Source organism: Globicephala melas, chromosome 6 (genome assembly GCF_963455315.2).
Source record: "Globicephala melas chromosome 6, mGloMel1.2, whole genome shotgun sequence".
Lineage (NCBI taxonomy): Eukaryota > Metazoa > Chordata > Mammalia > Artiodactyla > Delphinidae > Globicephala > Globicephala melas.
This window is the reverse complement of record NC_083319.1, coordinates 10,829,461-10,845,236: the sequence shown is the minus strand read 5'-3', so window position 1 is coordinate 10,845,236 and position 15,776 is coordinate 10,829,461. Positions and strand designations below refer to the sequence as shown.

Below are 15,776 nucleotides of genomic sequence, written 5' to 3'. Positions count from 1 at the left end.
CCTGAGCGCCGTCTCCTCGGCGGCCGGCGCGAGCTTCGGGGTGGCGGTTGGGCCGGAACCGCTGGAGGGCGCGGGGCTGGGCGCTCCCTGAAGCCGGCCCGCCACGTCAGCAGGCGGCCAAATCCTCGTAGGAGGGCTGGATGGCTGAAGCACTTCTTTCCTTTTTTTTTCTTTTTTTAAAGGGGGCGGTGCGGAGCAGGGGAAGTGGTAGGAGCCTGGTGCAAAGGGGAAAGAACTGATTGCTGCGGTGGTGCCAGCCTGCGGCGTGGAAACCTCAGGCCGTGGCTGCGCTGGCCCAACCCAGACTTTTCACTCCTCTCCCTGCATCCCAGTCTGCACCCTACACGGCCGCCTTGTCCCTGCAAGCCCCTGCCGCCTTCCTCACGCTGGAACCTATGGCTCCACACGTTAGTACTGGGAACTCGCGCTTCGTAATGGGTGTTTTCAGTTTTGTGCCTGTGACCCACTTGTAGGACACGTAATGTGTCATTGAAAGAAGAGTTTCCGGAATCATACCCTTATTATATAGTGCAGTCTGATATATTGCATTTCATTAGAAACACACGCTAGCGGCAGCCCACCACATTCATTTCACTAGCCACTAATGGGCCTCCAACTTTTGACAGATGAAGAAAGTCCAGAGAGGTAAAACTGCCTTGTACAAAATTACAGTACAAACTGGTAGCCTACGTCGGGTCTCGACTCCTTAATGCCAACCAAGCCAGACATTCCACATTGAAGTTGCACATGTTCTTGCCCAGACCCAACACCAGCCTGAGGGCCAGCAGCTTCAACCCAGTCCCCTGAAACAATCCCTCCCTCAGTGTGTCCCACCTGGAGGAGGGCAGGGAAAAAACCAAGACTAGGACGTAGCAGAAATTTACAAACTAAAACAACAGCATCAAATCCTCAACCTCAAGACTGTTTCAAGTAACCGAGGAATTATCTGAAAGAAGCAAACCCTATCAGTTTAGCCCTTATGTTGTCAACAATTCTGAAGAAGTAGCAAAAACTTTAAGCAAATAATGTTTATTTTTATATCGATGATACACTTAATATATACGTGAATTCAAGATACAAAATTCATTTACAAGAGTTCACACCTGATGAATGTAATCACATTCCTAGAGAGAACATTTATCAATGCAAAAATGTCTTCAATACACTGACAACAAAAATCAAATATTCTGTAATCTTGTTATTCAATAAACATCAAAACAATGTTTAACTCTCCATCCTCTACTATTTAAGAGCCCTCAAGGTGGTAGGCACCATATAACAGAAGAAAACATTGGAAAAGACAAGGGCCTACTGAATCTGCTCTGCAGAATCACAGTGTTTACTCTGATATTCATTTACTTAAGTAGTGAAAGGCTTGCTATCCTTTATGACAAATCACGTACCATACAAGAGTCAAAAGTGATGATCAAGAAAATAAAATGTTTTGATAACTTCTCAATTTCTAAAGTCTATGACATATTAGCCATAACAGACAAAGCAGAAAAAGGCTGCTGAAAAGGAACACAATAGGAAAACATCCTTAAGAGTATGTATGGCTTAAGCAATTTAGAAACACAACAGGTAAGACTTTTACAATACCACAGTTGTTCAAGTCAAATGATATTGACAATATAATTTTCCCCCTTAGTCATTGGTGGTAAATAGCCCCTTCAAATTTAATTCTACTGAGAACACATAAAACTAGTGAATCCAAATGGTTTCTTGTCTCACAGAGCTGAGTTGATGGATTTTGTTCTAAAGTATTAACCCACAATACCCAAAATTTAATACAAATGAGCAACAAGACTACGTTTCAAGGATTACAGTGATTTGTGAATAGCTAGATAGGCAACCAAATAGCTTCATTATTTGCACGACAGATTAGCAGCACTTGGATAAGAACTGTTACGTGAAAATTATTGTGCTTCAACCTCTCAAAGAGAGCTAATAAATATACCTCTATAATCCTTATAGTGTTACAATTCTATAACATTTCAGTTACAGACAAGCACAATTTTTAAAAAGTATTTCACACCACTAGGAAATCAAGTAATTATATTCTCCAAATGTAATTTCTGCTATGATTGAAACAAGTGCATTTCTGCCTAATATCCATAATATAGACAATAGATTCACCATTATTTTCAGGGAAAAAAGACCAAATATAACTTATTTTAACTCCTATTTGATTATCTTAACCTTTAGTGATGACTTGAATAAAGAAAAAGGTATTCAACCTTACAATGGAAACTACTCAGAGAAAATAATAATGTGGCCTGAAATGACAAAATTCTTTAGAGCTAAGTAGGAAATGATTTAAAACTGCTTCATCACATTCAATGATTAGTGGAACCACTATTTTTACTGGTGCTACACAGTGAAGATAAACCTATTTGGATAAATTCCTTCATTTGTAAACTCTACTATGAAAATGGTAGGACATTGCATCTGCCTTTCCTATTACCTAAGACCTTTCTACTTTGACAGGAAGAAGCCTCCAAAATGTATCTCTTGATTGTTGAGTGGCAAGGTTTATTAAAAACAACAAATAAAAAACAGCTGGAGAACTAGTCACATGATCTATGTGATGAAAGGAATGTAACCAGATAACTATAAAAAGTCACAAACACAAAGTCCTAAAATATTTTACTGAACGATTGAGTTCTTTTTAATAAAAAAGAAACAAAAGTTTTTTTAAAAACTCATTCTGCAAGAAATAGTAAATAAAAATTCTCATTGCCCTAAAACATTTGAAGCAATTTTTCCTGCAGATTTTTAATACATTACAACACATACCTATAATCTTAAAAAAAAGTCAGTAACATGCAAAGAAGGGTAGGAATAGATTTTTTAATTTAGTGTTTATTTCTATATGTTTGGAAATATTTACTCTTGGGATTATCATATATGATCATTTCACATTTTACAATGGTTTGATGTTTGAAAATATCAAACCATTTTACTGATTTGATGTTTGAAAAGACTTATGGGTCAAATTGTAATGTTTACAAATCTTAATTTTCAATCACAGATAAGTGGACATTCATGACAGTTTCAAAAGAGAAAAGAATATTAGTAATATAGGGCTTCCCTGGTGGCGCAGTGGTTAACAATCTGCCTGCCAATGCAGGAGACACGGGTTCGACCCCTGGCCCAGGAAGATCCCACATGCCACAGAGCAACTAAGCCCATGTGCCACAACTACTGAGCCTGTGCTCTAGAGCCTGTGAGCCACAATTACTGAGCCCACGTGCCACAACTACTGAAGCCCACATGCCTAGAGGCCGTGCTCCGCAACAAGAGAAGCCACTGCAGTGAGAAGCCCGCGCACCGCAACAAAGAGTAGCCCCTGCTAACTCAACTCGAGAAAGCCTGCGTGCAGCGAAGACCCAACGCAGCCAAAAATAAAATAAATTAAAAAAAAGGAATATTAGTAATATAAAATTTTAAATAATGTTTACTGCATACCTAAAGGAAGGCTAGCTATAATTCCCCATCTCATTCTGAAGTGACATAAACACTCATTCTATTAATCTTCATTCCATAAGCCTATCAGAAAAGTAAAAAAACTCAACCCTAAAATTACCAATGTCTCAATAAACAATACTACACCTAAAAAGATGATTGTCTTGGGATGTAGACTGGAATTGTTCACCAAAATAGGAAAATATTCCCAATTTATAGTCTGTTCTATGACCAAATTCAGGCTTTATGATTAAGTGAATCTGGAGTGCAGAATTAGTATACCTCAAACTGCTAAAAAACTCGGAAAGCACTGTTCAAATATGTTTTTTAAAAAATCATACTGCTTAGAATAGTTTGATAATTTAAAATATAACTTTAAAAAAACACAAATTAACAAAAATATTTTTAAATTAAGAAATGGTGCTTCAGTCAGTGATTAACAACGTTATATCGAAATGGAATTCTTCGGAAAAGTCAATATTACACCAAACTAAGTTAAAAATATCAATTTTAGCTTAAGAAAACATTTCATATCTACAGAATTCCAAAGGAAATATTTCTATGGCATCAACAAATTAGTTACACTTGATTTAATACATTTATCTTTACCCATTTAAGGGCATGTCCCCCTACATCATCCTGACATCCTTCCCTTCAATAGGTGATTGATTCCATTCACACATCAATTATCCTTCCTTAAACACAAGGCATGTTTAATAAATCTCTGCGTTCAAAAATTCAGTGAAGCTGGGACACAGTGTAATTATTATGTTTTGAAATTCTCGTTTGAGGAAGATGAACTGCCCTAATAAAATTGTTTTTTAAGGTAAAGTGGTCACAGTATCCAGGAAAGAACTGGAGGTACAGCATGAACAGGTATAAAGTATCCATGTCTAAGACTGCAGGAGAATAGGGGGAGAGAGGACTTGGTTTTCTAAGCAATTCTTATTTAATTGCAACCTGACTGTTAGAGAGTCAGAGGTCATATTCACAATGTCAGTCTCATCTACTACACTTCTAAATGCTGCTGCTCTCCTCAAATCAATGTCCACATTAAGCATGAGTCAGTTCCATGAATTTTAAATAGCATAACATCTGCTCTGCTACTCTCCAGTTGCAATAAATGATTTGGTTACTAAAACAACTCGAACATCAGACACTATGAACGTTTTCACTGATTTTCTCAGAAAGAATACATCACCAAATTTTAATATGTATTTAAGAAAAAGGCTATTACAACTTTATTTAAAATTTAACATTGTAATTGAGAAGTGTTATGAATACTTGGCTGACATATTAAAAATACAATGAAGAGGCAAACGTAACATTTTGGAGGACAGTAGAAATGACTCCTGACTTTTCTCTTTAAGATAATTTAAAATTGGATCAGATAGATTTAATCTTCTGAAGAATAATGGGGTAAATAGTTGTTTGCAGTTATATTTTATCAAGCAAAAAAATAACCCCTACTTAATTTTTGTGGTGAATGTATTCAAGTGTATATTAAATATCTCCTCCACTCTTCCGTGCAAATAAACATGCCCAGTGAAGACCCGAGTAACCGAATGCTGATCTCTGTGATATTCCGTAGGTTCACAAATTGGCACTGCACATATTTACTATCCTCCCCTACCTGTCATTCTTGGTAGAGGTTTGAAGGCCCCACTTTTATAGCACGCCATGCACCTAATATTAAGAATCCTACTTCGTGTGTGAATGTATCCATTTGCAGAACACAGTGGTCTCATAGAGACAAAGAAATACAACTGGAGGCATTTTATTCACTGGAAGCATTTTCTCAGATAAGCATACTCATCTTTGATATGCAGTTCCAATTAGAAAAATCTCTCGTTAGAAATGCCAAGACAGGACTAAATTAATCACAGCTGCTGCAAATATAAAGGTTATCAACCTCTTGTTCCTCATTAAATTCGACCCTACCTGGGTAAAGCCCTCCTCTACCTAATGCTCCATTTTCTGCCTCACAGAGGTAAGATGAGACACACTGGTGAAAAAAAAATTGTTCCCAAATTAAACTGTGGTATCAGGCATTAAAATGGCAACTAGGAACATATTTCCCTACTTAAAGGACATTTTCCTACCTATTTTGAAATGTGATCAAAGTAATTTTTTCCACTGCCCCTTGATTCTCAATATAAACACGTATGTTACTAAGTAATAATACTCAACTACAGGCAAGAAAATAAAGTACTAATATAGCTTAAGAACCTGCTGGTGTCTCAGTTTCACATACTTAGGTTTTTCAGGTTCATATCACTAATTTATCATCAGTTTAAATGGAAACTGGCAGATGATTTTAAAGCCAAGAATATCCAGCTTTCTGTTAAGATCTTCATGTCCTAATTTCAACTCCAAATTAGTCCATTTTACCCAAACACAAGCCCCTCAAAATAGAGGCTCACGATTGAGATACAGCCACAACCTAATTACAGCAGCATGAACAATGCCACCATGATGTCCTCACAGAACTTAAATAAATTCAGCCCACAATGGGTATGGGTATATAATATACACATACTGTATCTCTGCATACCATATATTTACAAATATGTACATATATACAAAAAGTATACACAGAGATTCAGCATCATGAAAATATATACATGCCACTGTAAATAAAATAAGAATTTCAAATAAATAAGGACAACAAAAGAGCCCTCAATGTAAATATCCTTAATACTCTCCAAACAAACATACAGGAACATATACACCCAAAATATCACCAGGAGATTCATACCATTCATATTCATATCAAATCTTTTTACTCACTTAGGATGGGGAGGTGGTTCTGCATCACAGGCAGTAGCCAAGTTTGCAGACCTTAGTACCTTACTATATTTCCTGTCCAGAATATTCTCTGTATATCAGACTGATTACAAGTCTCTGTGGATTTTTCAACAGAGTCCAAAACCCTTCTAAGAGACAGAAAGTTACTAACTCACACAGGTCAGAGATTAAACTTGGAGAAAAATGCTAATGAAAGCTCTCATAATTAATATATACATTGGATTTGTTGCTTTTCCCTTTACCTCAAAGAAATTCAGTTCAATCACCACCTAATCTGTCTCAGGGAATACTACTGCAAGAAGAAAACAAAGCATAGTAGCCACAAGTGAGAAAAAATAAAACCCAGATCCTTTACCAGGAGAATTTCAGTCACGACTAGATTGCACTTTGCTTTTATAATCTCAAAACATTTCAACTTGGTAAAAATATAAAGGGTACAATAAATTCTATGTGCTTTGAGAGGTTTTTGAGAGCACCACTTCCTAGGAAGAAAAAACACACACACACATACACAAAGGATATATCCTGGCTAAAATCAAAGATAAAATGTCTGACTTGTGAATTTTTTTATAAATAATAAATTAAAATTTGCTGGGGCTGATTGATTTACTGGTTTCAATATTTGATATATTAAAAAAATACCATAGCTTTTGTGCCAAAATATAAATCTCTAATTATTCCTTTCTTGTTCATTATAGAAAGCAACCTGAGCTACTGGAAAGACTGGGCTGAGATTAGGAGATTTGAGTTTTAGTTCTAGCTCCATCTTTATGAAAAAAAACTGAGCTTTTGGGGTCTCAGCTTTCTCTTCTGTAAATTAGGGAAGATAGTCGCTTTATCAACTTCAGAAATATACGGACAAAGAAAGAGAAAACAATTCCATTGTGCTTAATTTTGTTTTGTATATAACTGACTTCTTGCACTCTTACACTATTTTGTTTACAGTGGTTCTTAGGTGAGGCGAGACACTGTATCAGAATCTCCAGGGGGGAGTTTGTGCAATTTGAAAGCAAAGAAGTGCCCTTTCCCATTGTTTTGCTTTGTTCTTAGTTCCAAAATTTAAATTTCTATGAATTCTAGAAATAAATAAAGGGTTTAACATTTTAATATTCATAAAGGGGAGCAGTATATATTGAGAAAATAAGACTCTCTGCCATTGCCATCTTGAGCCCATTGAGTGATTGTCCTTTTTCATTTCCTCTTCCTCAATTAAAGTAAGGTCTTAAAATGTAGAAGCTGGGTAATGGGTATAAAAGGTTCATTAAACTCTGTGTATGTTTTAAATTTTCATAACAAAAAGTTAAAAAAAACAACAACAAAGGAATACAAGTGTTTGCACAAATGTAACCTTCACAATAAGGCCTACCCCATCACTCACTGAAACATTATTTTCTGCCTAAAAACAAAAGAAAAATTTCCCTTGCCACGCTCTAAATTTTCTTCATACTATTTAAAACTTTCTAACATAAATTTACTTATTTATTATATTTATTGCCTGATTCCTCCTACTAGAATATAAGCTTCATGAAAACAAGGACTTTTAAGTCTACGTTGTCTGTTTCACCAATGCCTAGGACAAAATCTGGAGTATAGCGTTGCTCAATACACATTTTTTTAAAGGCATGAATGAAACAATAGTTTAGAATTTTCCAGCACAGTTTTCCTCTCAAGATTACTTTAGTTCACTTTAAATTTTTAACTACCAGTAAGGAATTACACTACTATTAACTTGAGGAGCAAGGTCATCATCTAAACACTAGCTGTGAGTTCCAAGACCCCTTGTTCTTAGACAAACACGTTACTAATAACAAAAGCTCCAATTTCTTCTGGAGATTCTCTCTCTGAACTAGTTTCTACAACAACTAAGTGGGACCCAGATATTTTCTTGAACAAAAACTAGGTAAAAATGATATAGAAAAGAAAATGTTGTGTATACTAAAATAAGGGAAACCAATTTTCCAGGTGGCAGGGGTGGGAAAATCAATATCTTTTGGAACCAAGAGTTCAAATTATAGAACCACAGAATTGGACAGAACCTTGGGCCAATGCCTTCATTTTACAGATGAGAGTGCTAAAAAGCAGAGACATGAAGACACTTGTCAAAGGGCATAAAGCTAGTTACCAGGAAAGCCAGGATTAGAACTCAGGTCTCCTAATTCTCAAGCCAGTGTTCTTTATGTTAATCAAGTGAGGATAAAGCTCAGGATGATAAATATTATTTTAAGCATCAGAGAACAGGAGAATATGTGTTGCTAGTACTGGCACAGAACTTCCAGGGAATTGAAACAAGAGGTCAGATAACTAAGGACAGTCTATTGCTGTGGTTCAGGTGAACACTGTTACGAAAGGAAAGCTATGAAGTTTACTAAGGTACTGGGGGGAAAGAAAAAGGAAAGCAGTCTTTATCTGATAATAAAAACCCACTAGCAAAGGAAATCCCTCTCCAGGGTAACTTTTCCAAAGCCTTCTGAAATAATGTTTAAAAGAACAAATAAAAATGACTTTTAAAAAATTAATTAAAAAACCCACAAAGTCTCCCAAACCCAAGAACAATAACTTCAAGACTTCAGATGAAAAACCAACAAATTGGAACACATATATGAATAACTTAGACCAAAATAATTCTGTATGTTAGAAATAAAAACCAAGTTAAAAATATTACAGTAAAATTTCCCTAGGGACATAGGAAAGAGGCACCAAAAGCAAACACCTCATTTCCCCTGGGACTGCCAGAGGTAGAGTTGTGAGCCTGTACAGAAAATTAGGTAGAAGGGCTTTTGATTCAACGATTTCTGAACTTGAATGCTGGGGAGTCAAAAGAGGGGAAAGAAATCATAGCTAGTACCTGTAAAATTATGAAGGGGATGAAAGGGAAGAAAAAACACAAAAATCTTTATATAATACACTGAACCCTATATAAAATAATAAAAATCTTGTGCATGAAATATAAAATAGTAAATATAAGGAGTTTTTAAAAACCTAATTTCCAAATTGTCAATGCAAAAGCAACTTCCATTTTAACTATATAACAATTCAGTTACCCTCAACTAAAATTAGTAACAACTCTGAAGTTTCATAAATCTGAACTAGGCAGAAAGATTACAAACTCTCTACTGTATACCACAGACCTCAACCTAGACAGTCTTTAAACTTGATCTCATTAATTAATAAAAGTTTAAATGGAATTCCTATGGAAACACTGTATTATGAAAACGACAACCTGATTTTTTGACTGAAAGATTTAAAAGTTGTTCTTTTTCACTTCCAGCATTCAAAGAATACAAAGAAAACAAAATATGCAAACATATCTCATGATAACACAGGACTCACACATTCCAAATGATATGTATCATCTCAAGACCTCAATTAAAGATTCAGCTTTTCAGATGCAAATCAATCCTATACAGTTACTGAAACTTTGACAGCATTTAAACGAATTAAATGCTTTTAAGAACTATCTTGGGCTTCCCTGGTGGCGCAGTAGTTGAGAGTCCACCTGCCGATGCAGGGAACACGGGTTCGTGCCCCGGTCCGGGAGGATCCCACATGCCGCGGAGCGGCTGGGCCCGTGGGCCATGGCCGCTGGGCCTGCGCGTCCGGAGCCTGTGCTCCGCAACGGGAGAGGCCACAGCAGTGAGAGGCCCTCATACCGAAAAAAGAAAAAAAAAAAAAAAAAAAAAAAGAACTATCTTGATTAGGCTTCAAAGAATCACACATTTTTCTATCTACTAACTTGGAATGAAAAGAAATATTATGGAAGGGCTCTGTTCTTGATTCTTAGTAGTCCATGCTGGCTAGTTTCATATTTGTGAACAATTACATATTTTCCAAATCCACACATTTAAGGTCCAAGTATAAGAGTTGGGTTTTCCTCATTATACAAAAATAAATGATTTACTCTTCTCAGGGTGAGAATAGTGACTATATGAGTGTAGGATCAGATGTTAGAGGTAAGTATCCATACCTCAAAACCAAAAAATAAAAATTCCAAGATTGAGTTTTTAAAAGACCTGAAACATTGTATTTTAAAACAGTTACCCTAAAAGTTTGAACAATTTTTTTCAGCTTGTTTTTAAAATGGTGGTCCTAAATTGAAAAATAAAAACTAAATAACACCACTATGTGTCTGTCATCACATTAGAAAACTGCACCATTTAAAATCTGTGGCAAATGAAAACTTGTTTCAACAGAGGATTTTTGTTCTAATAGTCATCTATGGTATTCTCAAGGAACACGTTTCGCACATCCAGAATGGATGCTAATTCCAAAATGTGCTTCTGGAGGTGAGGGTTCTCCACTGTTTCATCCCTTGGCAGTTGTGGATATGATTCTGGATAATTTCGTGTTTCCTGGTAAACAAAGAAGAGAAAAGTCAATTTTATAGTTTAAGGAAAGAAAATTATACACATTAATATTACTGTTAATATGAACAGTATTAAGAAGTAACTTAATATGCATATTTCTCCTTCATATTGGTAATATATTTGTTGAACATACGAAATTGCTGACATTTGACCATTTTGACCCCAAAAATGATAAGTTCATATAGTTCAACCCAATATATTCATTTAGTGAGTTATTTCATGAATATTTACTGGGGCCTATCATTTCTGGGAACTATGCTATATTGTGGAAACCATATAATTCCTATTTGCTGGGGGGAAAATCCTAAAATACACAGAATTTCAACAAGTATTTGTTAATGAATAAATAAATACATGTTTCAGTAGAAATTAAAATGAGAGAAAAGACATGGGAAACCCTGAAAAGGTCAAATTAATGGGCCTGGGCAATTAATTATAGGAGAAGGAGGTGTCAAAAATGACTAAGATTTCAGGAATGGATGACTTGAAAGAAGAGTTGAGAGCTACTCAGAGAAAAAGAGATGTAAAGGAGGAGATAATTTGGGGATAGTATAAAGTTTCAGGTTTTAGGTATATTTTATTTAAGGTAATGGGCTATACAAAGAGGACAGCCCATCAACCAGAATTTGAAAATTCAGGACCGTATCTCAGAAGACAGGTTTGAGGGCTTCCCTGGTGACAGAGTGGTTAAGAATCCGCCTGCCAATGCAGGGGACATGGGTTCAAGCCCTGGTCCAGGAAGATCCCACATGTCGCGCAGCAACTAAGCCTGTGCACCACAACTACTGAGCCTGTGCTCTAGAGCCCACGAGCCACAACTACTGAAGCCTGTGCGCCTAGAGCCCGTGCTCTGCAACAAGAGAAGCCACCGCAGTGAGAAGCCCGCGCACTGCAATGAAGAGTAGTCCCTGCTCACCACAACTAGAGAAAGCCCACGCATCGCAATGAAGACCCAATGCAGCAAAAATAAAATAAAATAAAATAAATTTTTTAAAAAAGAAGAACACAGGTTTGAGCAGTTTATGTCATACTATATACTATATACATATATAATATATACACTGATACAATCTACATGAAGATAAATATTAATAGCCATGAAAATGGATGAGGTTTCTAAGCATATTAGCAAAGAGAGTGAAAAAAAGAGTCCCTAGAAAGAGAGATGAAAGATCAGGGGAAAAAACAAAAAAAGGACTAATAAAAGAAAAAAGAAAATAGTTTTTGTAATCACATGGACGCAAAAGAAGAAGACAATTTCAAGAATAAAGTGATTCTCATTTGGAAATTCTTCTTCATTTGGTACTTTCTATAGACTACAATTTTGCCACATACTTAAAATTTACTGAAAAAATAAATTACCATTTTTCTATACATCTAACATGACGGTCCATATATTAAAAGGTCATTTCTATCTCTCTTGTGCCTGTAGGCCTCAGTAATTACATATTACAGAGATTAAATTCTCATTTTACCACACTAAATACTATGAGGAGTGACAATAATGAAAAGCTCAAAAACCCTAAAAAAAGAAAAAAAAAACAAAAAACCAGGAACTGCTGGGGGGCTACTGTAAACTGAACAATTCTCTCAGCTCACACAGGGCTGGGACATGTTTGAATTCTGACCAAACACCCCAAGGGTGGAGAATATGTGTTGAAACAGTGGACATATAAAAGAGACCCCAGAGAAATCATGCTTCTTAGTACTAGGCTGAAATAAATCTACATCTGTATGTTAATGCTACTGTAATAAATCTGCCCTTAAAAAGCTTAAAAACAAGCCAGGGAAAGGTCAAAAAGATGTTCAAGTAATTTAACTCCTGCCAGAACAAAGCCCAACGCTCTTTAAAGACAACAAAATAGAGAAATCAACATCGGAAAATTCATAATGCTCACAGTTTAACAGAAAATTACTAAACATACAAAGAATTAGAAATATGAGACCCCTAACCAGTAGAAAAAAAACAATAAAAGCAAACCTATAAATGATAGAGAATACAGTATTAGTAGATAAAGACTTTAGCTATTATTATTCATTCAAGAACACGAAAGAAAACATAAATATAATGAGGAGAAAAACGGAAAATGTTATAAGAACCAAAAAGAACTTCTAGAGGTGAGAAAAATGTAATCCCTGAAATGAAAAACTAAATGGACATAGGATTAAGAGCACATTAGACACTGCAAAAGAAAACATCAGTAAAGTTGAAGACAACAGAAACTGAAACACAGAGAGAAAACAGACATTTAAAAAAATGAAGGGCATATAAATAAACCTTTTTTCACTTAAAAAAAAAAAAGCAAACCATTGACCTGTAGGACAATATTAGGTTGTTTAACATATATGTAATTGATGCTCCAGAAAGAGAAAGGGAGGAGTAGAGAAAATGTTTGAAGAAATAATGGCCAAAAATATTCTAAAATATATTAAATATCTTGATATTTAGATAGCTCTAAGATGCTCAATAAACCCCAAGCAGGAAGAAAGCAACAAAGAAGAGCATATCAAGGTAGTACATCATAATCAAATTGTAGGAAACCAATATAAAGAGAAAATCTTAAAAACAGCCAGAAGAAAACACACATTACACATTGTAATAATAGAACAATTATTCAGAAAATCAATAAGGCTATAAAGAAGTTGAACAACATTATAAGCCAACAAGACCTAACAGACATTTATAGAACCCTTCATTCAACAGTAGCAGCATATATTGATACATTCATTTCAAGTGTCCCTAGAACATGCACCATTATAGACCACATTCTAGACAATAAAGCAAGTTTCAATAAATTAAAAGGACTCAAACAATACAAAGCATACTATTTGACCACAAAGGAATTAAATTAGAAATCAGTAAGATATCTTGAAAATTCCCAAAATTTAAACACTAAATAACATATTTCTAAATAACACGTGGTCCACAAAACACCAGAGTGAAATAAATACTGTTTCAGATAAATAAGCAATGAGAGAATTAATTACCACCAGATTTGCACTATAAGAAATGATAAAGGAAATTCTGTGGTAAGAAAAATGATACCAGATGGAAGATTAAATCTAAAGAAAGAAATTAAGAGTGCCAGAAATAATAAATATATAAGCTTTTCCTCCTCATTAAAATTTTTTTAGGAATTCCCCTGGCGGTCCAGTGGTTAAGACTCCACACTTTCACTGCAGGGTGTGCGGGTTCCATCCCTGGTCAGGGAGCTAAGATCCCACATGCTGCATGGCGTGGCAAAAAAAAAAAAAGATAATTGACTGTTTAATGCTATGATAACCACAAAGTATCAAATAGTATATATCATACTCAAAAGTCAAATGACAATAATAGTAGAGACTGGGAGGGAGAAAATGGAAGAATACTATGTTAAGATAATTACATTAAATGTAAAGTGATATTAAAAAAGCAAAACGAGATATAGCATAAATCTACAGCGTTATTAAAATAGAATTCTAAAACAAAGAAAACCTCAATTAAATCAAATGAAAATGAAGGCAGGAGAGAAAGAAAAAAGGTACAAACTGCAGCCAGGACAAATAGAAAACAAATAATAGTATATTTAACTCAAACTATATTAAGAATTATACTTAATTTAAATGTAATTTAAAACTAAAAATGTCAAGTAAAAGGTAGATATGGTCAAACTAGATAAAAAAGCAGTACCTAACGCTGTTGAAAAGAATTCCACTTTAAATATTAAGACAGATATAGGTTAAAAGTAAAAGAATAAAACAAGATTTTCCATACAAACACAAATCAGAAGAAAAGTGGTATAGTTATATTAATATTGCACAAACTAGATTGCAGATCAAGGAATACTGCCACACATAAAGACAGTTCATAATGATGAATGGGTAATTTCAACAAGACATAACAACTCTAAGTATGTACAAACTCAATAACAGCTTCAAAATGAACAACGAAAAAACAGCACCAAAATGAGAAACTAACCAATTCACAAGTATAATTAGAGGTTTAGATACTTCTCTATCAGGGATAGAATAAGCAGATAGAAAATAAGTTAAGAATATGGAAGACTTGTGGCTTCCCTGGTGACGCAGTGGTTGAGAGTCCGCCTGCCGATGCAGTGGACACAGGTTCGTGCCCTGGTCCGGGAAGATCCCACACGCCGCGGAGCGGCTGGGCCCGCGAGCCGTGGCCGCTGAGCCTGCACGTCCGGAGCCTGTGCTCCGCAACGGGATAGGCCACAACAGTGAGACGCCCGCGTACCGCAAAAAGAAAAAAAAAAAAAGAAAAAAATAAGAATATGGAAGACTTGAAGAACACTATTAAATATACTTGGAACATCAAGCTGAATTGACATTTATACATCACTCCATCTAATAATAGCAGAAGTATATATCTAATACCATGTATTAGAATAGCATCTAATACATAGTCTCTTCAAGTGCAGAAAGAATCTTCACCAAGATAATTCACATGCTGGGTCATAAAACAAGTCTCAATAAAGTTAAAAGTATTGAAATCATATAACTAAAGCAGTTAAGCTTAAAGGGTAGGTGCTTGTACTAGAAGAGAAAAAGGTTTTCAATCTAAGTTTTTTTTTTTTTTTTTTTTGCGGTACGCGGGCCTCTCACTGTTGTGGCCTCTCCCGTTGCAGAGCACAGGCTCCAGACGCGCAGGCTCAGTGGCCATGGCTCATGGGCCTAGCCACTCCGCGGCATGTGGGATATTCCCGGACCGGGGCACGAACCCGTGTCCCCTGCATCGGCAGGCAGACTCTCAACCACTGCGCCACCAGGGAAGCCCTCAATCTAAGTTTTAAAACAGAAATTAAAAAGAGCAAATTAAAATAAAATTAATTAAAAAGAAGAAAAATAATAAAGTATGAATGGAAATAAATTAAGTAAAAAAGAGACAAACAGTAGTAAAAAAAAATCAATGAAAGTAAAAGCTGTTTATTTGGAAAGATCATTAAAACTAACAAACCTTTAGCTAGACTGGAAAAAAAAAAGACAGGAAACATTACCAATATGAGTCATGAAAAATCACTAGAGAGTCTACAGAGACTAAAAGGATAAAGGAATATTATCAACAATTTTTTGGCAATAAATTAGAAAATGACTTGCAAGACACAAGTGATTAAAACTAAGAACAAAATAGAAAACATG

At 35.5% G+C, this 15,776-nt stretch overlaps 1 protein-coding gene across 1 annotated transcript in view; it reads right to left on the bottom strand.

Moving 5' to 3' along the window:
* Positions 1-10,426: 10,426 nt before the first annotated feature.
* SCAI (suppressor of cancer cell invasion) overlaps positions 10,427-15,776 on the bottom strand; it is a 137,241-nt gene continuing 131,891 nt past the window's right edge. The window contains exon 18 of the mRNA XM_030858687.2: positions 10,427-10,622. Within this exon, the coding sequence (XP_030714547.1) occupies positions 10,476-10,622 (147 nt within the window). The 3' untranslated portion in view covers positions 10,427-10,475. The remainder of the gene's footprint in view (positions 10,623-15,776) is intronic.